This window comes from Ornithodoros turicata, chromosome 4 (genome assembly GCF_037126465.1).
Source record: "Ornithodoros turicata isolate Travis chromosome 4, ASM3712646v1, whole genome shotgun sequence".
Lineage (NCBI taxonomy): Eukaryota > Metazoa > Arthropoda > Arachnida > Ixodida > Argasidae > Ornithodoros > Ornithodoros turicata.
Window position 1 is genome coordinate 9,196,538 of NC_088204.1, and position 27,785 is coordinate 9,224,322.

The following is a 27,785-nucleotide window of genomic DNA, read 5'->3' on the forward strand; positions in this document are numbered from 1 at the left end:
CGACATGTAATTCTATTTTATCTATTACTCTGAGATGCAATGCAATGCATGCTTTATGCAGTTGCATCTTCGATGTTGGCCACCCTGGACCATAAAAGTGGCAGGTCACCCAACAGGACTCTTCTTCAGCAACCAGGAACGTGTACTGTTTTGGTCTGTTTTAGGAGAGCTTAGCATACTCTGTGGGCACCGTAAGGGCAGCCATGGGGCCGACCATGCTGAGCCATGTCACCAGATAGTTTCCATGCCCTCTGCAAGAAAAGTCAGTCACTCCCTGATGACTGTTGGTGTTGGACGGATAAACTCACCCTTGTGACCTGAGCTGCTTCATGAGGTCTTGAGTCTTGCAAGGATGGAGTTGGAAGAAAGGAGTGTGCAGGATTGGATGCTCCTGTAAACAATGCACTCCATGTAGCAATATAGTCTGTCTAGCTGGATTCTTTGTTGGCATCCCCTTGGGGATATACGCTCATGCAGCAATATATGAACGAACCTCTAGGGGGCATCTCCACTGGGTTATATCGCAAGGGTGTCAGTAAAGGACTGAAGTAACGTGCAGGAAGACGTAACTTCTGACTTCTAACTTCAGCTGCCGGATAACTTGCATTTACTCGCATAATTAACGCACTTTCTAAACTCAAAAACCCAGACAGGAAGTGCGATAACAACGCCACGAAAAGCGGCGCGCGCTCTACGCTACGGTGGCCTTCGCCTTGTGCAGGCGATGCTGCTAACGCCAGGCTGCGCGAAATATGCGAGGGAAAAAGCGCCAGCATTTGGGGGCGCGTTCTTTATACGGGTAAACGTGGTAACTGATATGCAAATATTTAAATTATCTGCCTGTATAATATCCTTTGCCGGACATCCGCACGAGCAACTTTATCTGTGTATTCACACGAGCGACATTCCTGCCAGCGGAAGCAGAAGATATTTCGTAGCAGACGACAGTGTCGATGGCGTCCTCTGTTATGTGCATAGTGCGCCATTCCCGATATGACGGCACCGTGCGAATCCCCAACGTAAGACGGGGTGGAACTTCCGCCCTCTAAGGACTTTTTTCTTATTCTTCCACTGGAATATTCCCTGGTGGTGTCGCTCGTGTGAAGACACGGTATGGGGCGATCGAGATGTCAGTGGAGACGCGAGACAGCACCATATCTACATAAAGAAGGCCGGACTCCTTAGACGACGTGACGGTAGTCATTATCCGCCAATCATGACATGCAAGCCTATATTTGAAATCATCTGCAGCGACTAGCTGAAGCAGACGACATCGCGCCTTCGTGTATCCACGTGGAGAAGGAGTGAGAGGAGGCGTGAAAGGAGCACTAAGATGAACCCCAAAAATTTGGTGCGTTTTTCTGTGCAGAGCGTTCTCCAAAGAATAAAATGAGTTCCTGCGAAAGAACGATGAACGTATACGTGACCTACAGAGCGAGCGCGAGGGTTTCCGCGCACATTTGAAAAACCTTCTTCCTCATGAAAAGAGCGCATCGCAGGACGAGAGTACATCGTGACGTATCTACTCCCCTCACGTGACAAGTGACGTACAGAATTCGTCGCGCGAGAGTCTGCGGCTGCTTTCTCCGACTACTTTTTGTAAATTCGATTGCACAGCTATACCGCACCGCAGAGCAAAATATTTAGCATTTTTAGTGACTCCTGGTAGACAGCTTGATAGATGAGGCACGTTTCGAATTGACATTAAATGTCTCCTAAGTGCTCCTTTAAGCAGAGTAACGTCAGAGTTATTTGTGTGCACGTGGCCATCCTAGTCTTATGTCAAGTCTTTTCGCGTATGCCCAACGCTTCGGGAAGTTTCTGTCCGCTTGCCGGAGAATATTCATTCTTCCGCTGCTCGTCTACCTTTGTTGTACTGCTTGCGACATACTTGTCTGGAATCTCCAGCCCGTGGTGGAGCGGTCCCCTATCGGCGGTGTCTCGCGCGAAAGACCCGTACCATTGTCGCATCCGAGGTGAAACCCTGTTTCACACAACGCCACCAACCGGGAGGATCATCTGTGATACCTGGGCGTCGTCTGCGAGCATGCAGGAGGAAGAATAGCAGACGACGCACTAGCACTAGGCGCTTGAGTATCACACACAGAAGATCTCTCTCGATTGGTGGCGTTGTGTGAAAAACTGCTCTGTACGGCCTCCCCTCGGAGGCCATAATTGTATGGGTCCTTCGCGCGCGACACCGCCGACAGGGGACCACGGGCTGGTGACGGTGTTTCCAGACAAGTATGCCGCAAGCAGTACGTCTGCGAGCGAACATTGTTTTTAGCACCATCCTTCGCGTTCGCTAGCAAATCTTCCATCGTTTCTTACAGCACCTTTCGGATACTCTTGGCCGTGTTTCTTCCGCGATATCTTCTTGGCGCGTGCTTCCCTCCTCGCTTTCCTCTGCCCACGCCTTGCGCCACCAGAATTAAATCTGAAGTTACCTGCTGTGTGATGGTGGACCACCAGTCTGACTGTTCCGTCCCCGATATGGCCCACACTTCGTTCAGTGGCACTAGGGACCCATCTGTTATAAGCACAGGTGATAAGGAGAAGCTGGTGCTAACTACACACCAAGTGTGTGTTCACACGAGTGGCATTTCCCAGAATATTCCAGCGGGAGATGCGCAAGATCTCATAGCTGTCTGCTGTCGCGCGAGCGCTCAACGTCAACGTTGTATCTTTTCCCGCTCTTCTTACCATAGGAAATATGAAACGAGGAATATGCTGCGGCTCGGCCACAGATATTCCGTAAACGACGACAGGGCCGATGGTGTCGTCTGCGATATTTCGGCGCCGTGCGAAAGCTCAACGTAAGATGCGGCGGAACTTCCGCCCCATAATGGGGCGTAGCCCCCCTCCCTCGAAATCGTACATTTGGTAGCGCATTTGGGAGAAGGAAACGATCTTCCCCCTCCATGTAAAGTCCCCGTAGACCCCCCTCCCCCCGAAATATTTTTCTGGCTATACACCACTGGCCCCGTTAGCAGTTTTTCTTTGCTTTTTCTCCCGCTAGAATATTCCGTGGGGACATCGCACGCGTGAATACACGGTATACTCATTCAACGCCTATACCTTGCCTCCACATGTTGAAGTAGAGCACAGGAACTTCGTAGCTGAGGCTGTAGACAACGTGGTACAGACCCTTTATAACCAATTCATGGTTCTGAAAAAGGTCGCACTTGTATTTACGTACCCAAATCACACACATCCCTTCACCTGCGGATCCCGGAACACAGTTCTCTTCTCCAGGTAGCCTGGCTTATCCTGCAATATTTTTATTTTGTTATTTGAAGCGAGCAGAACTGAAGTCCTGAAAACCTCTTCGTGACCACTTGTCCCTTAAAACAGGACTTCACCGCATTACATGCCCCTTACTCAACCCCTGATCTCTTGAAAACGGGTGTCGTACGCTTCTTTTGCGACACTTACGATGCAGTTACGTTAATTGTCATAAAAAGGCGTAGGCCCGCGCGCTTCCCAGAGTTTAGGAGTGACAACGGTATGATTATTTGCAATGATTGGGCTTCAGCGTTTTATATGGTGAAGTTCTTTGTTTTATGATTATAACCTCCGCTACTTTCGGAACCTGGCGCTGTCCCCGATGTACTCCATTTATACCGCCTATTTCGGTGGAAAACTGCCCTACTATATCTGCGGTTAGACAATATATCTGGGTGAGCTCCAGCTAGATTTCTTTCGCGGTCATACCCATACCCCTTTTTGCATAACCTAATGTTCTGGCTTCCTCACCACACTTTAATGAGAAATCGACGGAAAAAACGAGAAACGGTTTCTAAAATGGTTAAAAATTGGGCTGTTCGGTACAGCATACTTTAAAAGCGATAAAACCCCCGTGCCGGGGAACAAGTCAACTGTCTGTGCCTGTGTGTTGTGTCGTCTGTTGACTTGTTCCCCGGCACGGGGGTTTTATCGCTTTTAAAGTAAACGGTTTCTACCTGAATGGCCACCAGAAACGAAAATATTTTCGTTGCCATTACCCGAAACCGAAACAGAAACCGAATTCAAAGGACAGTAACCATAATGTGGAAACCTATTTTTCGGCCCCAGTTATTCCTGGACGGGCAACCCCACAACTCTTTTTTTTTTTCTTCTCCTTCTTACGTTTGGTATTCACAGCGTATTACAGCCAATTACAACTAAACGGATGACAGGTTCAGTTCGCAATTCACATCCGGCTATGAAGGCGCACTCCGGACTAGACAACCCAATCCAATCCGTGTCTGTCGTCGTCGGGCGCGCTTGTTTGTCGTGTTGGATCCAGCGTCGAACTCTAAATTCAATTATGAATGCTCGAGGAAGGCCACAGAAGGCCGTATGACGTATGACACGGAACGGAGAGTAATGTCGTGAATACCGCGTTGCCCTCGCTAGAACAGCCGAATTTGTTTCGGAAACGGAAACAGAACCCGAAACAGAAATAGTTGAGAAACGAAAACAAAAACGAAATATCTACCCCAAAAGCGGAAACGCAACCCGATACCAAAACTCGATCAGAAACGAAAACGGAAAATTCAGTCAGCTGAGATCTTCGGGTATCAGAAACAGAAACGGAAACCTTATTTTCGGTAACGATCCCTTGCTTCTAGTTCCCCAAGTATTCCCCATTTTTATCCCCTGACTGACCCTGAAATTTACTTCCCACCAGTGCAAATAGCCCCTCAAATTCGCAGATTAAACTTTCCTTGCTTTTAGTCGCAAAAGGGACTAAAATTGCTCCTTTTTCCCCTTAGAATGCAGTGTTGAAAGAGAGAGAGAGAGAGAGAGAGAAAGATTGCTCGCGTATTACTTCTGTACGATATGTGTCGTATTTTTAGGGACATGGAAGAAGATGCAAGAGCGCAACCGTCCTGAGAAAATTTCTGGCCGATATATCCGGCGTGTGGCGGGAAAGATGCACGTGGTCGCGGGGATGGTCTTGCCAGGATCAATCGATGGAGTGTTCCCACTGCAGCAGGCTCGGGTTGGGAAACACACCGTCTAGAGGAGAGCCTCCTATACAGTACGACTCCGCAGGAGCACACACACGCTGTGCCGATTTGACAGAAAGAAATGCACTTTTGAAACGGTGAGGAGCAGCAACGTGCTTGAGGACGTCACGGTGACGTAAGGGGGAAAATATTCAACGGGGGTGTTTGTTCCATCACGTGAGATATGGTCTACAAGTGCAAAATTGATTTTTTTTTTCCTTAAGTAAAACCGCTTCGATGAAACAGTTTATATTTGCTCTCTGTGCGCGTTCGCTGGAGTTAGGCAAAAATGAAGAATACGAGAGCACGTGTATTCGGAGCTCGACGCTCCTGACTCCCGCTCAGTTCTTCGCTTGCTCACCTGGTGCTCAGCCCCACTCGTCACAACTGAGCATGCTCGTGAGCAGTAATTTCCCCAGAAATCGACCTGTGAGGGGTACCGAACTTACACGGGGGGAGGGAGGGGTATGTTTTTTGTATACATGCTTGTGGGTTTGTGCATTGGTGGACGAGCTGTGTTGCGCAATTTCATAAATGCCCGCACAGATCCCTTAGAAGTCGGCCCAGGACGCACATTCCCCGAGGGCGTAAGTCGTGACGTTGCCCACCTCTGTGAGGCCGACAACGGCGAGCCTTTTCATCACCACCACCACCATAAATTTCAGGGGGGTGTTGCAAAAAAACAGGGAGGTTGTTCACTAGGAGACGAAAACGACGTGATGGCGCATAAGTTATAATCAATCGGTCAATCAAACGTCCGAGCATCGGAAGAAGGAAGCTGCATGCGAAATAGTCTTCATCAGTGTTTTCCCGTTACTCCCTGAGGCCACTCACAAGGGGAAAAAAAACAAAGCAAAAAGAACTGGCAGCAGAAAAGTAGCTTCAAAAGCGGATGAAGTACCCAAAAAGAAAAGTCAGAAGCACGGGGTTGGCGCAACCCCCCCCCCCCCCCCCCCCAATCTGATTAATCTTATCTCCGAAAGGACAGGTCTACAAAGAAGACGAAGAGGTGTAGTGCGTGTGTGTGTGTGTGGGGGGGGGGTGATATGTTAATTATTATGTGAGATGATAGGTCATCCGGCCGGAACAAAAAGAAGAAATGAAATATTCGTCTAAAGAAATCTGATCCAGCCATGTCATGTAGGTGGACTTTGTATATATATACGGGGTTAGTTAGACAAAATGAATAAGGAAACAAGATGTGGGTGTTTGCGGTTAGTTCGCACGGCCTTGCAGAAAAGTTGGTTGCGCTGTTTCTCTACAAAAAAAAAAAAAAAAAAAGGAAAAGAAAAGAAAGAAGAAGAAGAAGAAAAGAAGTAAAACAAATAATGATAATAAAAAGAAAAAGAAAACGTTCTATGCCCCCCCCCCCCCTTCACTGTTGCGCAACTTCTACACCACTTTACATTGGATTGCTTGCTTGGCTTGTGCTGGAGCACATTGCCTGATCACATAAAAAATTCGTGCTATCGCTTCCTTGGCTGCTTCTGCCGTCTTGAATCAGGAACCTTTGACCCTTTGTAACATCCCGCAACGCATCCCTTGCACACTGGCCTATTGCGGTGTGAAAGAAGAGCAGGTAGGTACATTTTTCCATAGGAGACTCACTGCTATCTCGACAGTGGACCAGCACTGAAGTTTTTATTAGACACAAACACATCGACGTGGACGAGAAGTACATCGATATAGTATATTTACGAGTCTACACTACACTGAACAACCCCCTTCCGCTATTTCGATAAGTTCCAACAAAAGTTATCTGTTATCTTTTTGTTGTTATTACGATGGCGTCCCAAAATGGTGTCAAATTTCAACACAATTTCAAAACAAAGTGCATTATAAAACGGTGAATATTTTTCCTAGTTGGCACAATTAGTTCCCCCTGTTAGTTGCTCAAATTAAACGAAACTCGTAGCTCGAGGGACTTCACTGCCGAAAAGAATTATTTCCCTAAAACGTTCATTCGTTGATCTACAATATAATACAGCATGTAGCTATGTATAGCTGTTGTATACATCAGTTCACCTCGCAGAAGCGGTAACCCTTTGTTTCTTAGAAAAGAAAAAAGGAAAGGACAGTGCGACAAGTCGGAGCACTTTGAGCAGAAAATCAAGATTCTTTTTCTGTTTTTAATTAATTTTATTTAATTTACGAATGTCAGAAAACAAGTTGGGTTCCATATCCACGCTGCCAAAGTGATGCACGTCTTTTCTCTCCACAAAGATTAACCTTTGCTCTTCGGTGGATAAATTCTGTCAAGTCCTTTCGAATTTCTCCCACTCCGAAAAAAATAAAATAAAAATGAATATATATATATAAAAATCGGACATTGGAATCGGACCTCCATTGCTCGTTGACAGATCAGTTGTGCATGTACCGGAAAAGACCACACAATCAGCTTGTACAGTTTTAGCCCTTCGAGTCCCAACACGAAGAAGAAGAAGAAAGAGAACAACTATTCTGGCAATAGATATAAGAAGAAGAAGACGAAGATATCCGTCCACGCCCCTCTGCTGCATTGATGCAAAACGCGGGAATCATGCTTCCAGCAAACACTGCGGGAGAATTCCGACCTGAGGATTGGCCATCTGCTGCTAATCTGTCTGTAATCAGTCTGTATATCGATATTACGGCCGCAAACCAACGCAGGCCACGATCAGATGTGCAACGCACCACGTGAGAGATTATGCAAAAGCGCATTCGTTGTACGCAATTCATGTCTGATATACACCGTGGCATATATGAGCCACATGTAGAGGTTGTGGGGGGAGACTACCTGAGTATTTTTGCAGTCCAGATATTGACTCAATGTCAACGCAAATGTGCACTGTGCATGCACATTATTTCTTTCCTGTCTACCGCCCGCGCTCCGTGAAACTGGCAATCTAAAGCCGGAAAGAAAAAGCAAATAACTGTTGCATTTGACCCAGCGCAAGCTGCCCGACACCCCCCATCCGCTTGTTTTGGTTTGCTCCAAGTAGCAGACGACAGGTACCGGCAAAAAACTATTTTCGCGCATGATCCACGATGTAAACGTAGTCGAACCGTGTAGATAAGTGTGTCACCTGACCTTTTCTTCTACGAAATGCCAGCCATCGTCTATGCTCGCTGACAGGAGCTCAATTTCTTTCGCGCAACGTTGAAATTCGTCCCATTCCAACATTTCTCCATTCACAAAAATGCGGAGATGCGCCGCACAGGAAGTGACGAGGCGGACGCATCCAAGTCCTACGTGGAGAGTAGCTGTTTTCACGGTTTTCACCGAGTTTTCTACCCTGCGTAAAAGAAAACAACCGTGATAAGCCCAAATTCAGACCAGAACTCACGCAAACATCGTGAACAACACGACTACGGTTGCATATCATTTCACAGTAATATTCACGGTGTCGAAGCACCGCTTACGCGACTTACACGGGATCATTTGTGCTGTCAATCGTTTTATTAACCTCATCCGAATATATGACCTTACGTTTTGTTTAAAATCTGCACGGCCGGACACAGTATTGCATAACAGCTCAGAATCGTTTCGCACGAGATGCACTGGCCAACCAACTTTTCCCTCTTTCTGTACGGCTGTTCCCTCCAACGCGCATCCACCCTCCCTGCCAATAAAGTTTTCGGCCTGTTTATCCGCTCTGAAACTCCATACAACCCAGTTGAAACTCACATGATGCGCGGTTAAAACAAAATTAAGAGAAGAGTACATCAGTTATGTAGCGAAAAATGGCCTGTATCACGAAAATTTGACAATATTGGACAAAATGGCGCCAGTTAAGGACGCTTAGCGAGCCAATCGTGGAGGCCGCTGGGGTGACGTAGCGTACATGCCCAGAGGGAGCTGCGTTGCATGTTGGGGGGTGAGCCCAATCACAGGGCAGTCTTTGACAGATCAATTGATGTTTCTATGGTAACATGGTCGGTGTCGTTGTGAATGTCTTGACAGGTGTGTGACTGTTGAAATTCACAGTATGTACGCAAAAGGAAAAGGTTCAACAGTACCCTCCGATGCTCAAGCACGAGAAAAGTAAGTGGACTCGTACCTTATCCTACGTCCACCATCTTTCACCATGAACCCGGCGTCATGGGGCTACACGCTTTGCCGTGCCCTCGTTGCCCACTCGTTTGATTACGATATTAAGAACGCTTCATAATGGCTCACGTGTGTCGTTTCATGTCGCAAACGCGTTTCAAACAAAAGTGGAGCGGTGAAACTGTAGGCCTCGGGCATATGGCCAGGCCGATTCCACTTCCTCCCGCTGAGGGTGGGGAGCTACTATGAACGATCGCTCACTACTACTCTTCAACTATCGGTCTAATCTGTTTCACTCGTTTTCTTTTCAGGTTAGCGTTATATGTGTACGAATACCTGCTACACGTCGGAGCACAAAAGGCTGCACAAACATTCCTGTCTGAGGTAAAGTGGAGCTTTCTCTCGTCTTTTCTTGTGGGTGATCGTTTAGTTACTCCTGGAACTCGCGTCGATCGTCGAGTTTGTTTGCTATTTCGGAGAAAGTTTGAGCTTATTATATCGGAGTCGTCGCACCATTGTGATACCTGGCTTTTTGCGAGCACCAGCAAGGTTATTTTGTGCTAAACATATTCACGCCGACGCCAGGCACATTCCTGCTAAAAAAAATGGAAGCGAGTGCTGTAACGTGTCTTCCCTTGCGCTCATTCACCGCTTCCGAGTAGGGTTTTCAGATCAGTACGTCTCGCGCGACGTTAACATATTCTTACGCTGGCGATAGGAATGTTGCGTCACGTTTTGATATCGTGAGCGATTACAAAATGGCTGTGATGCTATTTAAATGGTGACGTGCACGGCGTATTGACGCAAGCTTTTGCTCACGTCGGTGTACCATTTTCTGTACCTTTGTAGCTTCCAGTAGTTGCATTGCGTTTTTGAGCTGCTCTGTAGTTTGCAAATGTTAACAACATAAGTAGTGGCTTCGTGCCCGTTGTTCGATCTCGCGGGAGCTTGGTACACACAAGATTGATGACCTTGGGGAGTACTAGAACAGTGCACATATTTTCTCTCATAAACTCATTGGTGACAGAAATTCCAATTGAATTTCAACTGCGTTTCCCACTTTGTGTTAGAAAACATAGCTTTGTTTACAATCCCTACTCATTGAAGTTTATTGGGTACACAAAACTAAGTTATAAGTGAGTAAATATGCAGCCTGTACATTATCGAAAGATGATGCATTTTAATACAACATGTCCACACTTCTCTGCATTGATATCTGTGCATAGGAATTTCAAAGAAACAATGTTTTTCTACACTTTGCAAGAATGACGTTGCAAAGTGATATGACACACATTGCTTACACTGCCCATGTGTACTGTTAATTCCCTCAACGAATTGACCCAAATTGGCATACCTCAAAATGGCCACTAAATGACTTCATTGTGTCATGAATAACTCGCTCGCGTCGGTTACTCAAACTGTGCGCTGCACATCTATAACAAAGTTTTCAGCCGGAAATGTGTAAGGGATGTTAACGGCTGCCTTGTTACTATTTTCTACCAAATTGTTCATTGCATTATAGTACGTCTGTGAGAGGTTCAATTCTCGGGTAGTGATTGATCTCATTTTCCTAGTTCACGTAATTATCGGCATTTTCTGCATTATCCAAAACATTTGCCATGAACTCACTGCGGTACTTCGCAACTAAAACAAACAAAGAAAGAAATATGTGGTCCTGTCAATACACATCACATGTGCAACCCTTTCTTTCTCTCTTTTTTTTTGACAATATGCGGTTGTCCGTGTTGCGGCATACATAACTGTTCTGAGCATCAGCCTACAGATGCCTGCAGCTCAGCTATTAAAATTAATGTCTGCATGCGTGCATGCATGTAGTACAGGACGGAACAAAAAGAAATGTAGTTCACCAAGGTTTCAGTATTGCACTTAAATTACGAAATGTGAGGAGAAAACAAGAGATGGAAGTGGACATATCTCCTATTAATCGCCATGTCTATAGTGGACCTGTACGTGTCTAGAAAAAGCTGCACATCGTGGAGCCTTAGGTACAAAAACAAAGTGGAATGATATTGTCTTTTTTTATACATTTTTACATCAGTATTTGAAATAATGTATGGAATGTACTTAAAGTATTGAGAAGGCAGAAATAATATTTTTTAAACATTTATTCTTGCGTTCATATAACGTGTGACGTATTTCAAAACTAATGTTTGTTGAAGCACAATTCTTGTCAGCCAGGGAAGTCTAAAGAAACAGGTGCTGCAACTTAATCCCAAAGCCTGTACAGCAAGGCAAAAACCCTTACAGGTGCTGCATATGCTGTGATTTTTGTGTGCTTCCTATCTTACCATACAAATTGTGAAAGCATTCAAAGGAACTGCATCAAGGGGGCGTGTCCGTAAAAGTTAGGCGCATGTTTATGTTGTGTGTACACTAGATCACGCAATTTAGGTTTCTGTAACGACTGTATGCTACGCTAACTAAAGATGGCCCTAATGGAGAAATTGAATGGAATCCTTTCAGATCCGGTGGGAGAAAAATATCACCCTAGGGGAGCCTCCAGGCTTTTTACACTCTTGGTGGTGGTAAGTGCAATTCTTGATCCTAGTTGACAGATGCAAGTCAAAGATCACATACTCTACCCAGGATTGTATAGCAGCTCTTTTTTGGTCTCGAAGCAGGGTAGCAAGCAACTCGTATATATAGAGAGTGAACAATCTCGTCACGCGTGAGCTGTAATTGAAATTAATTGAAGATTGGCCATTGAGCGGTGTCGTGAAGATGTAGTAGATTGTACGTGTGCTTGGTCCACATACATGCGGTGTTTCACACAATTTTTTGGAGGGCTGTAATGAAAAAAGCATACGACATGTGATTTGGAGCTGAGGCAAAACTCTACGTGATGTCACGCACTTTTTTTTTTTCGGCCCACTCCAGGGACTTTCTTCTATCAATTTATAGCACTATTGCTTCCTGACATTTCTGGAGTCAACATTTTCACGTCAGTAGTCAGTACCGATGTCCGACGTCGCACCAACATACCTGTTCAGGAAGAGAAGCCTGAGCTGTCATTGTTCAATCACACAGCTCACAAGCGCCCCCCCTCCCCCCTTAGGCGGTTAATGCGACAAATAATGCGAATCAATCAAATCCATTTATACCGTGATGTTTTGCATTCCGCGTTCCTGCATCCGTAGAATTATCGACGGCGCAGTGTGTGTCCTTGGCGCAGCGTCACGTGGTGACGTGCGTCACCAGCGTCGTTCGACGAGAGTGAACCGGCGGAACCGAAAATGTGATTTTTTTTTTTTTTTTTTCCGGCATCACACGCGTACAGTATAAGATTATGAGACAGACCTCGAACACATATAGACACTAGATACGGCCCTATGCAACCGACCTTATTTGAAGCAAACAAGGAATAAGCTTTAGGGAGTAAAGACGCGTGAGGACCGCGAAGACGCGCGTACTCCTATTGTCTCTGCAGGACCAACGAAGTCTTTGATATTTCAGTGTGTTTTGGGACCTGTACAGCGCCGCTCCCGAGAGGAGAGACACCTGCGAGCATTCGAGTGAAGCCAAGGCCTTTCATGACTATGTGAGTTCTCATTCCTCCTGTCGCTACAAATATGCTCGGCAGATGAGGAAAAAACTTTTCGTTCCAAGTGGGGATATTCTTTTTGGCAGGTCATACTCTCAAGTCAGTTCTGCGTGCTTTCTTCTTTTTTTTTTTTCTGACAAATTTTTATTCACAGCGTTCTGTATTCTTGCGCGGCGCCTTATATGTGGACACGCGCCATCGTTGTCATGACAACGCGGGCCCGCGTGAAGTCTGCCTCCGATTTCTTCAACCAGTTTCCCTTTTGCACGGCAGACTTCCGTGTTTATTTCAAGGGACACATATTGAACGTGTAACGGTATGTGTGCCGGAAAGCATACGTCGACTGGCTTGTGCTATTGCGTAGAGTGGCCAGGACGTTTGATCGGAAAATTGGTATGACGTTAGGGAATTTGGCGGGGGATGCGGATGTGAGGAAGTCACTGTTTAGAACGACTCCAGACGAGGAAAGAGTCTGTTGTCTTCGTCCTCAAAGTATATATACGCGACCTAATGCTGGGAGCGTCCGTTTCTTTCTTTTTCTTTTATTTCTTTTATTTTTTTTTCCTCGTCGGCACACGTCCGGATCACGTGCTCCTCTAATGTGGCAAGGTCGGCGCGTCGTCTGCTCGTGTGTGTTGATATTTGATAGCCCTCTCATTCAAGGGTATCCCGCCGTTTCGCGATAAACGTTTTTCTTTTACGTTTGCATACGTACTGTTGACAGCGAGAGCTCGAGCGACATTTTTATGTAGGTTAGCGCGGTTTCACGTGGGCGATGACGTTGCAGAAGGGCTTTTTGACTTGCAGGAAAACTGACGTGTAGGGTTTTGTTTCAGGGCTTCGTCAATTCTGGTTACGCAGTCAATGGCATCGCACATGTGAGTGCACCATTTTGTCTTATGCAATTGCTCTGTGTGACAGTTGAAGCGAGAAAAATAAAAATGACAGAAATGTGCACTTCCAAGCGGATCTGACCTCCTCTGCGCACACAAACTGCCCGGAAGTGGCCCATCTAAAGTTATCCCGGAAGTAGTTCTCTGCGTCGTCAGTCACAGCGGGTTAACGCAACGTCACCTAAATACACGGGGCCTGCTCGTGACCTCCTCCGTCGTCGCGTGTCGTCTGCGACGGTTCAACAATTCGCAGACGATTGCAAACAGTCGTGCGATTTCGTACCCGTAGCCTGAAAAATACGGGGGTATCCGTAGTAGAAGATAATTGCAGTAAGAAACTCTAATATCAGAGGGGGTGGGGAGAAGATGATGTTGTTGTCGCGATGGGTAACATACTCGGGAGTAAGTGGGGGAGGGGTGGGGGGGTGCACGTGCGGAGCGCGCCGTTTCTTCGAGCCGGCGCGAGGTCGTTGGTTTGCCTTCTGCTAACCTTGCCTTTCGCGTCGGCGGGGCGGGCCCAAAACAAAAGCAGGTCGGAGGGTGTCTCGCCTCCTCTCCCGACGAACAAAAGCGGCGGAACCGGTCGGACAGAAAACCTCCCACGAAATTTTCTTAATTCCCGCGAAAAAAGTAATTAGGGGGCTGTAAAAAGAAGTGCAGAAATCTTAGTCAGAGGCCCGAAGTAACTGCAGCAAGAGGTACTCTTTCCCCAAAGCTTTCACTGCACAATGTTTACCTTATTTGCTGGTGCACCCTCGCAAATGAAGGGTCATAGTGTAACTGGCTGCACTGTGTATTTAAGAGGAATGTATAACAGCGGCAGAAGTGCAAGGGGGTGCAGGTGAGCTGGTACAGACACTGTATCAAGTGGGTGGAATGGACCTTATGAAACAAGGTGCCCTACCTTCTGACCGATTTGCATGAAGTATGCTGTTGTCTGAGTATGGGGTGAGAGGGGCAAACAACCTGGGTGCCTTTCCCAGGGGGGGCGCGAAACATGCTTTTTCGCTGTAGAATTAAAAATTTAGAGGGGTCTGTTGCCGCTTTGCTTTCCTCTGTTTCACTTGTACTGCCTTGTAGTGAACAACATTTACGCGACAAAACAAACTTTTTTGTGTGGGTAGCTAAATATGAAGCGTACATACAGGGCATCATTTTGTAATCCTTTACAGATTTTTAAATAAAAAGCTACGTCAGCAGCATCGATGTCGCTTTTGCAGGTGCGTTATGTGGCCCTGCACACATTCGGCGATGGTCCTTTCAATGCACACGTGCGTTTAAGGATTTTTTAAAACATGGAATTACTCTCAACGAGGGTTGTCTCCCATTCTGCAATCTCCGTTTTGCTCGAAATTCCCTAATTAAAGAGTTAATTAATGAAGTTTTGGTAATTAGTAATCTTGCTGGTGCATACTTTCTTCAGGATGTCCCCCCGGCCATATAACTCAACTGCAAAAACATCTACGGTGCTCTCATAGCTTTATGAAAAATGTAAATTTTATGCATAATTCCCCCCCCCCCCCCAAAAAAAAAATGCATGGGGAACTTCACATTTAAGGCCAAACCGCATGAGGAGCTGGCACTGGGCACGGGACAGAGAGAAGAGACGACAGGACAGGTGCTTTCTTCTCTCTGTTCCCAGTGCCGGTTCATCGTGCAAGATCAACACCAACATTCCCGTTTTTTTACTTTGACGTCCCTCCTCCAAGTCCTAAACGAGTGGTCGGGACACTGTTCGGATCAATCCCAATATCGAGCCTCCTTGAAAGCCTCGTTAAAACAGTTTGGAGAAATGGTGCTGTTTACCTTTCAGAACCCATCTGCTCCCAGCCCCCTGGGCCAAATGCCCCCGAACGAGGGCATGCCTGGGGGACCCATGCCTCCTGGCGGTTTCTTCCCCGTAAGTTGTCACTTTCTCCTATTATACAGCCGTCTGGGCTTCCCCACGTCGACAAACTCCCAATAGATCCGAACGAGACACTGAAGCTGGCCAAGCAGTGCTGGCGGGCTTTTTCCCGAAATTTGTCACAGCTATGTAACGTGTCTAGGGGGTGCAGAGACCCTTTTTACATGCAAGGGTGTCCTAGGTAGCATGCATCAAGATTTAAAAAAAACAAGACTAAGCTCTCTAGGCGGTCGAAACCACCTGAATTTTGTTGACAGTCGTATATCGTAGTCACTAGTATTTTTCTTCATTGTGCCTAGTTACCTATTTAATAATAACAAATAATAATATAATAATAAATATTTAATAATATTTAATAAGATTAGTTAGCTAACTTTTAAAATGTTGGTTTAAGCGCAGAGGTATCAATCGCAAAGTTTTAGAGTGTCTTGACAAACACCCGATTGAGGTGTTCCCAAGAAGGTACGCTTTGTGTGTCTGCTTTCTCTGTGTTTCGTTTAGCGTGAAAGGAAGCACGTGAAATAAGAAAGCGAAAGCCACGCGACAATGCACCCTGCAATCGCAGTGCGTGGGCACGTGCAATTTTCGTATGTAAAGGAACAAAAAGCTATAGAGTGGTCGTTGCTTTCATCGAACCTTGGTGCATGTTAGGACACCCTGTATTATCTTCTCTTGCGAGTTTGTTGATTTTGGTGCTACTTACCATGTCGCCCCAGCTGAATGAGTGATGAGCTATGCACAAAGGGGGTGTTGAGATTGGTAGTGGCAACGGTGAAGGAGGAGGGTGCATTGAGTTGTTGCTGACGCATGCATCTTGGCCGTGTCACGTCTTGTGCACTGGTGATAATCTCGCTCTGTGTGCCACGTGTGTGTGTAGTGGCACGTGTGCGTGCATGTCACATTCTTTAACCCAGTAGGCGCTGCATCGAGGACGGGGGTAAGATCCCGGTGACACGTCCCCTAAGAGAGGGGGGTATTCCCCTGAGGGGGGTATTCTTAAGGTATCATCTATCACATCTCTTCTTGCCTCGCTTGCTTTTTCTAGCTGAGGGGTGCGGGTAAATGTGTGGGTGGGCACATACTGGGTTAATGTGAGGGGTGTTGTTGTTGTGCCTGGCAGGAGCAAGAGACCCACTGGGTGTGTTTTGTGTTTTCCCTCCCTGCAGAACTCCCACTTGAGGCCCTCACCGCCACAGCAGCCCGCGTCGTCCCCCCACCCCCAGCCCCCTCCCCCACACAGTCAGATGATGCAGAATCAGGTGAGAAACACCAACACCCCCCCACCCCCCACACAGCACTTCCTGAATGTCGCACGTGCTTCGACGTGGGTGTGTTCCCGACTCGTTTGATTTGGTCAGGAAAGTTCTTTTTGCAGCCTCTGTCCTTCGATGGAAGTGTTGTTGGCCCGTCAATGGCTCGATGAGACAGGTCCTAAAAGGAGCCCAAAAATGAGACAATTTGCTCTTCTACCACCTACTGGGAAAGTTGCAAATGATTATTATGAACAAAAAACAAAGAAAAAGAAAGTGTATGTGCTGTGCCCTGTACGGGCAAGAATTTTCAAATGTTTCAGAGCTTCCCATCAAGTGACAGAGGCGGCAAAAAATTGAAATGAAGCATCAGTATTGGCCTGCAAAGTTCCTAGGGATCTACCATCTACATTTCCTACACTGTCGAAATTTGTAGCATGCACGTGAATTATGTTAAATCAGTGTTTGCCTGCGTTGCCGTCTGAGAGAGAAGCATCTCGGGTCTAGATTTCTGCAACATATTTTGGTGTGGATACCTCCCGGACACGAAAATGTCTCTCTCTCTCTCGAATCTGACGCCCCTCTTTTTGAACTTGGATGGATGTGCAAATAAACTGTGCAAGTACAAAATTTTGTACGATACGTAGTTACATACTGGCATGGAACTCTGTGGCCATCCCGTTGCCCACATTTTATGCAGCCTTTGATCGCACGTGAGAGCTGCGTGTGCATGCTTTGCCTTGTGTTCAGATGTCGAGCGTCATTCCTCACGCTTGCTTTTGTCACTGTTCAGTTCTTTGCGACTATTTGTATCGCTGAAGCAATCCACGAAGTGAGTGGCTTTTTTCTGTCCAGTGTGCTTGTGCAGAGGCATCTGTCGCGTCAGTGTAATGGGCCAAGGATCTGATCCACGAGGCTCACAAAGGAAGCGTACTGCCGTGGCGTTGATTACGAACGATGTAACGAGCCTTGAGTGTTACTTGTTTCGTTCCTTTCTTTTTTTTTTCTCGGACACTCCGTAAGTGTCGTGTGTTGCGTTTCGAGCCGAGTTGCCCGGTCACTTAATCGAGGGGAGAGCCCCTTTCAGGAACATTTGCTGCATGTGCGTTTCCCCGTCTTGCACAACCATCATGCATGTTCCCCTGTTCTTTTTTTTTCCTCTCTCGGACAGCCCTTCATGTCCCCAAGGTATCCAGGAGGACCCCGGCCTGGTGTAAGGATGCCACAGCAGGTTGACTTCAATGTGAGTCGCTTCTGTCAGGAATTCTTTGTGGTATGGCCGACGGCCCCTCGGTGTAATTGGAAATTTGTCTTTGGGAGCCTCTGGAAGGTGCCTTCGAAAGTGCCTTCGAAAGTGCTGTCACACATTGCGCTACCAATGGCGAACAAGACTGAGCATTGTGCTACTGAATTCTGATTTCATTTTCCCACCTTCTTTTAAGTATGCTGTTTTATTTCTGCATATTTTGTCCTATTGAAGGGACCATGAAATATCCTGAACGCCGTGTGAAATTGCTGCTGCAAATGGTTCTGGCTGTCTGGAAACACATACACCAGAATTTTTTTCTGATTCAAGAGATAACTACGGTTTTAAAAGACGCGCTCTTAAAATGGTCCTTTTTCGCAATTGCTTATGCGCTGCAGAGTCTGATCCTGGGGGGGGCACGGGACAAGATTATCTCTGTATACAATAGGTGGCGCCGGACGGGGCCGGCAGGAGTGGGGACACAGCACAAGCTCGTTGTCCCGAGACTGGTTTTCATCTTCTATGCTACCCACGTTGATTTGTTTTGGCACGTGCCAAAGGGTGGTTCCCTGGAGAGATGCTAAGTTGCGTCGCAAGTGTGAAAGAGGTTCATTGCCTCTGGACCCCTCCTCCGCTTTCCTTCTTTCTCTCTTTCCTTCCTCGAAATACCACCTACGCGTTCTCGGTGCCTTTGTACGTTGGGTTTGGACCACGACCGTGTCATAGGCACCCCTTCCCAGCAGTTCCCTTAGGCACCCCTTCCCTTGTTTCGTTTTGAGCCCTTCCATGCCTCCTTTAATGTCTTACAAGGTGGAAAACTGAAATTGTTTTCGCATCTAAATTCCAGGCACCTGGAGGTGTCCCGGGGCAGCCCATGATGCACAACAGTATGGACCCCACACGACAAGGGGACGGAGGAGAGTTTGTGGGATGGCAAGGTAAACAGTCTCTCTCTTGTGCTTTCCAAGAGCCCTAGTGAATGTCGTAGGTTGCGCAGGTCCCCCCACGATGAACCCCATGAACCCGAGAATGAACCCTCCCCGTGGCCAACCCTTGGGTCCCATGAACCCAGGAGTAAGTCTGCTCTCTCCCAATGCCTTGTGGTTTGAGCTCACTTTCGTTTGTTTGTGTCGTTCTTCCAGAGTTATGGAGGCATGAGGCCGCCGCCAAACAGTACAATGGGGCCTGGAGGCCCTAATATGCCCCCCATGTCCATGTGAGTTTCATTGAGTTTTGCTCTATCTCATCCATTTGACATCCCATCCGTGTTTTTGCAGGCCTGGGCCCGGAGGACGACCGTGGCAGCCCAATGCGTCAACGGTAAGGAAGCCTCTGCTTCGTGTTCGTTATGTACAGCTCCTGTCAACATTAATAATAACGCTAGAAAAAAATTCGGTCTCATTTCCTAGCGCGATAACAGCCACCCTTGATGCACTGGGGGAATGTTAAGTCAACAAAATCCTTGCGTTAAACTAACAGAATAATTTTTGAATTAATGAATCATTTGAATCATGTTCAAGAATAATTTTGTTCAAATAAGGTTTCCTCATGGCTCCAAGGGTTGCTGTAATTGAGCTCGGGAACGAGACCACATTTTTTCCAGTGTTATTATTAAGGTTGACCGCAGCTGTACCTGCATGTAACGTCATAAGGATCTGTAGACCAATGAATTGCCATTTGTGAATTCAGCATGCTCAGTTACATTCAGATGGACTGCAAGGATGATTAGGTACATATCGGAGAGGGCCTGTGCCGTTGCAGCACGAATGTAAAGACTCGTGGCTGTAAGAAAATGTCAGTAGCTATTACTGAACATTGCTACTGGGCTAAACTGCGTTAATCTGGCTTTCTACTGTAATGCACTTCACGATGAGGTGCCTTGAGCTACATTTTTTGATAATCGCGCATTAAGGAAATTCTCTGTTTGTGAATGTTTATGTCCATGCATTGTGTGCTATGAAGATGACAGACAAAAAGTTAGGAGACTCGATACCTTGAAATGCGTCCCACAGCAGACTCTAGCAGTACCGTGATGGCAGGTACTAGAGATTGTGGGGATGTGCCAACCGAATGCACGAATCCTGGGCAGGGATTCGAGATTCGCGAATCCGAAACCCAGTGCCCAAAACGGCGAATCGTATCTTTTCGAATCCACCAACCACGTTTGTTTGTTTGTTTTTCAAATTGACGCCTCCGGAGTCCGCCGAAAGCCTCATTGGCCAACAGGTGTTTTCTTGTTTGTTTGTTTGTTTATGTTGCTCTGGAACCGTTGTTCTGGAATTGCGCAGACAGGTACTGTTACATTACAAGTTTAAAAGTAGCCTGGTTTTACTTTTGATTGTTGCTTAGTTTTATGGATATAATTCAGACTCAAGAATTGACGCATTTCTTGTAGTCGATGAACAACGTGTTAAATAAATTACGTTTAAGAAGAACTATGTGGACATATTTTCTCATGAGGCTGAAGCATTACTTAATTTGTTTTTCATTAAACAAAGGTACCATATTCTGCTTCAAAACACTTTTCACTAGAAGCGTTTTCTTTTTTTTTTTCTGGCTTTTAAAACACTTTTTTAAAGAAAGGATTTGAAATATTCGTAAGATTCGTGGATTCGTAGGACCTTCCTAGAAAAATTTTGGATTCGTCCCATCTCTAATAGGTTGTAAACCAATAGGCATACGATTAAATCTAAAATGGTTAAAATGTGAGTAATCGAGCGTTTCCCCGTTTCCTTCAGATGAACTACTCGTCTGCATCACCCGGAAGCCATTACGGAGTAAGTCTCTAGGCCTTAGTAGGGAAACAACAGTTAGTTTTGCCGATTTTGGATACATCACGAAATGTTGTGTCCCCCTGCAGGGTCCTCCCGTGTCAGGTGCAGGACCTCCGGGGGGTCCAGGCACACCCATCATGCCCAGTCCACAAGGTAACGAGCGGTCTGCTGCGTGTATGTGTGTTGGCCTTGCTTTTTGTACACTCTTTTGTGTGCACTTTTGCCTCTTGTAGCGTGTGGCAAAGCTGGAAGTTGCGTCAAAAACCTCCAAAGCGGGCGAAACTAAGCATCCGAGGGGTATACCGCACTTTCTCCACTCCAAGGAATCCCTGCTCCCAAAAACGTCAAGCGTTGCAAAATGCTCCCGTCTGAACGCATCGATGCCCCAGCTTCTCCCGACAAGAGCCGTGAGGGACACAAGCTTTGTACCACAAGTGCTCCTTGTGACTTGAACACTTCATTTGTGGCAGCACACATCAAAAGCAAAGAGACGCTACAGTAGCAATAGACAAGAGTCACGTTTCCACTGAAAGTGACACGTTGGATGTACCGCTTGCGAGACACTTCAGCTCCAGCTCGTGGTGAACCAGTCTCCAGTGCCACGCAGTGATAGAGCTGCACTCTAAAGCAGACGTTCTCAAACTTTGTACTACCCCCAGGGAACCCCTGCACATTTGCGAGCACACTGAAGGGACCCCCACCCAGCTCACCGTATCTACTTTTGAAAGAAGTGGGACCACACAAAACTAATCATAGATAGGGCCTGACTTTTTCGTGTTTTATTTTTGGCCAAATTCGGGGGGTAAATATCGGGTGATATTTTTCATTTGAAAATTTGGGTGTATTCGTGTTAAATCCCGTTACGGCATGTTCTGTCGTCAGGAATTCGGGTGATCTTTTTGCTTAATAGAAATTTGTCTTAACATGGAACTAATGTTTAGCAATGTTATCAAACATTATCTTAATGCACGCTTATGAGTGTGCCACGCGACCCGGATGTTTTCGGGTAGATTCGGGTTAAAGGGACGGTCTCGTACAGCCGGGGCGATTCCGAAACTTAGCCAAAACTAGTTTCACGAGTACTGTACACATACAACCATCAAAGTTTCATTCGGAACAACCAAGTCGTTTCCGAGGAATTTGTCGAAACGTGCCGTAAGAGCAGACGACGAAAGCTGCGCCTCTCTCATGCATACGGCACCTATGACGTCGGCCCGCGGGTGCGTCGTCGTTGTCATGGTAATTGTAACTTGCAGAAGCTAACGAATGCAAACAACTCAGGGAAAAGAGGTGCTGACGCAAGGAATCGAACCTGGGTCTTCTGATTTCCGGTCAGATATGCTAACCGCTACACCACACGAATGAGAGAGTGAGTGAGAAAGATGTAAGAGGGAATGGGAATAGCGTGGTTGGTTGTCCGTCCCCCCCCCCCCTCGTACTTGAGGCACTCAATGGCTCAAGGGAAACGGCGTGCCGGTGTGGTGTAGCGGTTAGCATATCTGACCGGAAATCTGAAGACCCAGGTTCGATTCATGGCGTCAGCACCTCTTTTCCCTGAGTTGTTTGCATTCGTTAATTTCTGGGCGTTTGAGGCTTACTTGTCTGTGTCGTCCCTAATTGTTGGTCTGCCTCGGCCAAATCTCGTTGTTTTGCAGAAGCACCTTGGTTTGAGTAATCCCCTTTGCTCTCGAAATGGGGACACTCAGGCATATACCTCCGCGAGCAGAGAATGTAGTCCGAGCATTGACTGTGGGGTCTCCCATAATGTGGCGCACAATCGGATACGTGGAAGCTAAGTCACGTGTTTTCTTTCCGCGAGTATTTAATGCAGTTTTTAAATAAACACGTTCTCCTTCTCTATGTACGTCGTCAGCGACATTTCATTTCGAAGCATGATCAGTGTACAACGGGGAGTGTAATGGAAGCGCGCGTAATATATTTTTGGTCGGAGCTGTAATGCGACCGTGCGCGCCGATGGCCAGCGACTTCAGATTTGTGATTGTGGATGGGGTTGTTCTGCGACTTTTAACTTGTTTCTGAGGATTAACATAGTTGTTCTGAACCACCATGCTTGCCACTACTGTGAATGCGCGTTTTTCACCTGAGAACTGAAAGAAAATGTACGAGAGTTGCCGCGGTGCCCAGTAACTTCTGAAAGTCGTCTGCTCACACCGATGCACTAGCAGGCGCAAAAGCAGACGATTTCTGTATCCTATCACGGACTTACCCGCAGGGCGACGTGGCCGTTCTTATTGTTGCCAACACAGATCGCGGCGTGCTCTGCGATCTTTATCAATTTAATTCGGTTATTTAATAACTGTGGCGTGTTTTGTCGGGTAAATTAGCAGCATTCCATTTTCGACAAAGGGCAATCGAATGGTACACTTTATGAAAGGGGCAGGGAGTACGAGACCGTCCCTTTAAACCCGAATTTTACAGATTTCGTTCGGGGGGTAAATATCGGGCGGATACGGGTTTAAAAGTCAGGCCCTAATCATAGAGAACACATTTATTTTTATTCCAGCAAGGGACAACCCCAGTGGGGATTTAGCCGCGACTGTTCCTTATGCATTATTTACTCGCATATAAGACACATATTTTTTACCCAGGAACATCGCGCTTTTGAACGGGTGCATTAGACATGCGGGGGGAAATTGGAACCCAACACTTAAGGTGCACTTAACTCCCGTTTTATTCCGAGATATCTGTGGCGATCTCCCCGAAATCGAACGTCGAGGTTCTGTATCATCGTCGCAATTTATTCCGAGATATCAGCAGCGATCTCCTGAGAGTCGAGCGTCTCGATTCTCCCACATCAAATCAAATGAAATCAAATGGTCTACGGTTCTACCAAGTGTGGACGAAATACTCCTCGATATCCGTTGCATTTGTGGTTGATCACTCTGGCGCTCGGGGTACATTTAATGTTCGGGGATAAATAAAAGTTCCAGCATTTCGGCACTCAAGTTGGGGTGCGCTCTATATGCAAGTAAATACGGTACCTCACGCTCGCAGTATCTGCCCGCGGAACCCAATTTGAGAACCCCTGCTCTAGAGCACGCTCCTAGCCGACCATCGTCCCGAATGACATCGTTCTCTCTCCCCCGATTTGTTGAAAACGAGAGTCGTGCGTCTTTTCGTGACACCTATGCGGAGCTGTGGCAATCATCACAAAAAGGCGTACGCCCCACAATGACGACAACTCGGGAGTGATAAAGTGATAAGCAGTCGACGCTAAGGTACCTCCCCCTCGAAAACAATTTTTGTACAGTTTTTTTCACGTGCGACACCACAGATAGGGGGAAAACGTTGCACCACGAACTGGAGATTACCGGCAAGTGTCCCGCAAGCAGTACCTCAGTGACGGACCACGTTGGTATACAACAGTGGAGCTGCTTTCGAGATTTCCCTTTAAGTCTTACGATAATGGCGAGCAACGGGCAACTCTCCTTTAGCTCTCGACGGATTGTAACGAGGGGGAGGGGGGTTCCCCGGAACGGAGAAGATGCGGCATACCGGTTCAATTCCTGTGGTGTGCATTTTGCTGGTGGCTTTTTCGTGCGTTGTGTGACTTCCAGCTGTGCTCGTTCTAGGTACCCCCGGCCCTTTCTCCCCTGCCAGCCACCGAATGAATGCCCCCAACACACGACGAGGTGATTCCCCACACTCCGTCCCTCCCAGTGTGTAGACCTCCTTTTTTTCTTTGCTTTCATTGTTTGGGGGGGGTCTGCCTTGACTCGCATCTTGGCCCTCCCACCCACAAATCGACGGTCGCAGAAATTTGCCTTTTTTTTTTTTAAAATCTCTTTTGTCTAATAAATCTGCCACTGGTGGCGCTATGCTGCAGCGAAGGGCCCGTTATTCGTATCACGTTTATCAATGGCAGGCTTTGGATTCTTGAAGCCCCAGACCTTTCTCTGGAGCCTCCTTCGTCTCAAGAGGCTGATGTTCTTGGAACCTGGCAATGTCATTGATAGAAAAAAGAGGGGGGGGGTCATTCTCGTTTGTGGTACGGAGCTCACCAAGATGCACGTCGAGGGGCACCCTGGATTACAAAGTGTGCCGCAATACACGTGTCGTAGCAGACGTCGGGAAAAAGAAGATTGGTTCCAGATGCGCGAGAAATTGCTTTAGAAATTGGGCCCACTTTGTAATCATGCTGCATGTGCATGGCTTATGTTGCTTTGCTCTTGCTCGCAATGTGAGACACATGCTTTCTTCCCTATTGCACCAACAGGGCTAGGCTCCACACACAAAATTGCAATAAAAAAAAAAAACAGTGACAGCCACTGTGCAGATAAAAAAGGGCATCACCAGCACATTTCGTTCATGCCATTTGTGAACACGTTTCCGCTTTAGTTCTCCGGGGAAACTTGCACAGTCACCATTGGTAACGGGTGAACTTGGGTTGGTGCTCACCCCCGCATTGTGTAGCTTTCTCTGTTGCTTTTCGTTGATAGCGCAGTCTGTTCCCGCATTGTTTTGTCCGGTCGTTGTTCACAAATGCAATGAAAGATCGCTGATTAGCCAGTGTAAGCTACAGATACCATGATGAATGAGTAATGGTAGACGTTGCCAGCAGAGTGGCACAGTTACACAATTTACACACACCTAATGTTTCGGCATGGTGTGGAAACAAGTTGTTCGTCTTGTTTGTGTGCAGGTAGCAGGGAGGGCTTTTTAGGGAAAGAACTTGTTGCAACCTTCTCTCCACGTTTGCTCCCTTTTTGTGGGCACTCAACAGAATACAGTAGAATCTCGATGATACGAATCTCACGGGGTCGCGGAAAAAATTTGTATCAAACGAATAAAAATTGAGGCAAGAAAATAGACAGTGACTGTTCATTTTCCGTTACTGTCAATGAAAGAGGTCGGTTGTAACGCTTTTGTGTCTCCGTTTTTGGCGCGTTTGGCGTTTGGCGTTTGGAATGATTCAAAAGACGTAGCACGTGCTTTTCACCCGCGAGTCACGCGACAGTGATCTAAAGCGAGCTTCTCCTAAAGCAAACAGGCGTTAGGTGAAGCCGACTTTCGGAATGGTGACGCGTAATGTTGCCACAAGTTGTCCTGATATGTTCCCTCCACGTGTTCTGGGGTTCTGGTCGCTGTTTCCCGCCATAGCGATGTCACACAGCTTCGCGGTTTATTGTTGCGAGGGGGGTAAAAAGGTCAAAACAGAGATAAGGTGATAAGGTTCCGGGCCGTTCAATCGCTTTGATCTTATCTCCACCACCACCACCAAAAGTCATTGCTTGCATTGCGCTACATGATGTAAGGGAGTTCGTGGTGAGGATCGCCCGTGACTCGCGCGCTCTTGCGTCACGGGGGTACGACCTCTGTCGCATACTCTGCTCATTCGTATCATCCGTAAAGGCAAGATAACGCGTTCGTATCATCTGAACTCTAATACATGGGAAGAATAGGCATTCTGGCCGGGACCGGAAAAGAATTCGTATAATCCCGAAATTCGTATCATCCGTGATCGTATCATCGAGATTCTACTGTATAAGGTATCCCAACAGTCCCAAACCCCCTTTGTGTAGTGCCCCGTTTGTACATAGAGGACCAGTACATCGCACATAGATGAGGCCTACTGCTGAAAATGTAATACTCTTTCACCAGGTTAGGCAACTTAACTGAAATTCAGTGCATTCCTAGTGTGAAGTGTATGTATCAGTTATGAGAACAACGCAGTACTGTTGCTGCTTATGTAGATTACCAGTTTGACATGACCATTTTATATTTTTTCTCTTCAAATTAATGGGGCTCTTGCAAATGGGATAACTGAGCTGGCTCTTGTTAGTTAGTCATCCGAGCGAATTGATAGTGCAAAAAAATATTAAAAAATAGACATTTTAACTTACAAAAATGAGATATGCTCAAGTATGTAGCTCTTTAAAATGCATTCAAATTGATCCTTTGAACTACATCAAAATTGCACTAGAAGGAGAGAATGGGCTACCAGGCAGTAAACTTCTTTTATGATAAATGTGGGGTTTCACTTGTTAGAGTTGAACGCCTTTCCTGGTTTGGGGTGGGGGTATTTTTAAAAGCTGATATTCGGGGTGAACTTGGGCGCTAGTGATACATTTGGCTGTTCATTTATCTTTTTTACTTTTTGTCCAGAGAGCGACGCATTAAAGGTGCACATACTAGTCCAAAAATGCATTCCTCGCAAATTGTACCACATGTTATAGCATTAAATGTGCTTAGCATAGTTTTTTGTTGCACTCAAGTAATATTTACATTGCATGTCAATTCTGGGAGAAATTGGGTTTAACCCGAATTAGTCCGAAACTGATCTTGGGGAGGGGGGGAACCAGGTTTTAAAAAAAAGCACATAAATAAGCATAATCTGCTGGTAGTGTAACATATAAGCCTTTGAAGTGGACTTGAATTGCAGCCACAGGCGTGTTCTGTTCAATATGCGAAAGCCATTTTGTAAACAGATTTCCGTGGGACCGGCAAACACTGTCTGTCAGAAGTTTTACGACTGCTCTCTGTCAAAGTGTTCCGAATATATCTCTGAACGTTTCTCAATTTTCTTGGAGCGCTTCCATTTACGAGTGTATCCGTATGTCACATGCATGGTGCAATGAGTATTTTTCACTCTTTCCAAACCATAGAAGGAAAGGAACCAAATGCAGGTATTTGGACGAGGTACACACCACAAAATAGGTGCCCTATGAACTGCAGGCAGAGTACGATCTTAAGAATGCGAACATTCTGCAGGAAAGTGTACCTCAGGGTGGTTCTTCTTTACTTTGAACACAGCGATGACATTTGTGTGCAATGTTGTTTCCATAACTATCCTCACGTTTCAGATTCATCCAACTCTGGTGGGGACGGAATGTACACAATGATGAAGCCAGTTCCCGGAGGAGGCATGCCCGGGGTACGTTTTTTTCATTAACACAAAACAGCCGTTGGTGTCGGAACGACTTCCCGCTTTGATATTTGTGACAGCAGCGTGTGTCACCACTGCAGGAATAAACTGAGTTTGAAAGTTGAATTCTGTTCCCACCATTTTGGCATTAGGGTGGTACTCATCTAAGTTTGTGAATGTTCTGTCATAAGCACTAATCGCACCACACAGTGGTTACATATTGGAGAGCCCACGGATAATCAGT

At 46.5% G+C, this 27,785-nt stretch overlaps 2 protein-coding genes across 15 annotated transcripts in view; one reads left to right on the forward strand and one right to left on the reverse strand.

Annotated features, from left to right (window-relative positions):
* LOC135390977 (ubiquitin-like-conjugating enzyme ATG10) lies at positions 1-9,292 on the reverse strand. 4 transcript variants are annotated; one of them, XM_064621011.1, is made up of 7 exons: positions 9,035-9,292; positions 8,065-8,269; positions 3,223-3,270; positions 3,079-3,169; positions 2,448-2,530; positions 309-391; positions 1-251 (listed from the first exon to the last, which is right to left on the reverse strand). In XM_064621011.1, the coding sequence occupies exons 1-7, from the start codon at positions 9,061-9,063 to the stop codon at positions 161-163; spliced, it is 630 nt and encodes a 209-aa protein (XP_064477081.1). In that variant the 5' UTR covers positions 9,064-9,292; the 3' UTR covers positions 1-160. The 4 variants fall into 4 exon arrangements, with proteins under 4 accessions (XP_064477081.1, XP_064477083.1, XP_064477084.1 ...); XM_064621013.1 differs by lacking the exon at positions 9,035-9,292 and adding an exon at positions 8,464-8,565; XM_064621014.1 differs by lacking the exon at positions 9,035-9,292 and adding an exon at positions 8,406-8,565.
* LOC135390974 (single-stranded DNA-binding protein 3-like) overlaps positions 8,817-27,785 on the forward strand; it is a 26,820-nt gene continuing 7,851 nt past the window's right edge. The window contains exons 1-16 of one of the 11 annotated variants that reach the window (XM_064621003.1): positions 8,817-9,018; positions 9,336-9,408; positions 11,509-11,570; positions 12,499-12,583; positions 13,423-13,464; positions 15,293-15,379; positions 16,552-16,644; positions 17,807-17,878; positions 18,729-18,819; positions 18,870-18,955; positions 19,024-19,097; positions 19,159-19,201; positions 20,620-20,658; positions 20,742-20,808; positions 24,249-24,335; positions 27,480-27,550. In XM_064621003.1, the coding sequence (XP_064477073.1) occupies positions 8,963-9,018; positions 9,336-9,408; positions 11,509-11,570; positions 12,499-12,583; positions 13,423-13,464; positions 15,293-15,379; positions 16,552-16,644; positions 17,807-17,878; positions 18,729-18,819; positions 18,870-18,955; positions 19,024-19,097; positions 19,159-19,201; positions 20,620-20,658; positions 20,742-20,808; positions 24,249-24,335; positions 27,480-27,550 (1,128 nt within the window). In that variant the 5' untranslated portion in view covers positions 8,817-8,962. The remainder of the gene's footprint in view (positions 9,019-9,335; positions 9,409-11,508; positions 11,571-12,498; positions 12,584-13,422; positions 13,465-15,292; positions 15,380-16,551; positions 16,645-17,806; positions 17,879-18,728; positions 18,820-18,869; positions 18,956-19,023; positions 19,098-19,158; positions 19,202-20,619; positions 20,659-20,741; positions 20,809-24,248; positions 24,336-27,479; positions 27,551-27,785) is intronic. The other 10 variants (XM_064621001.1, XM_064620998.1, XM_064621002.1 and 7 more) reach the window with 10 other exon arrangements.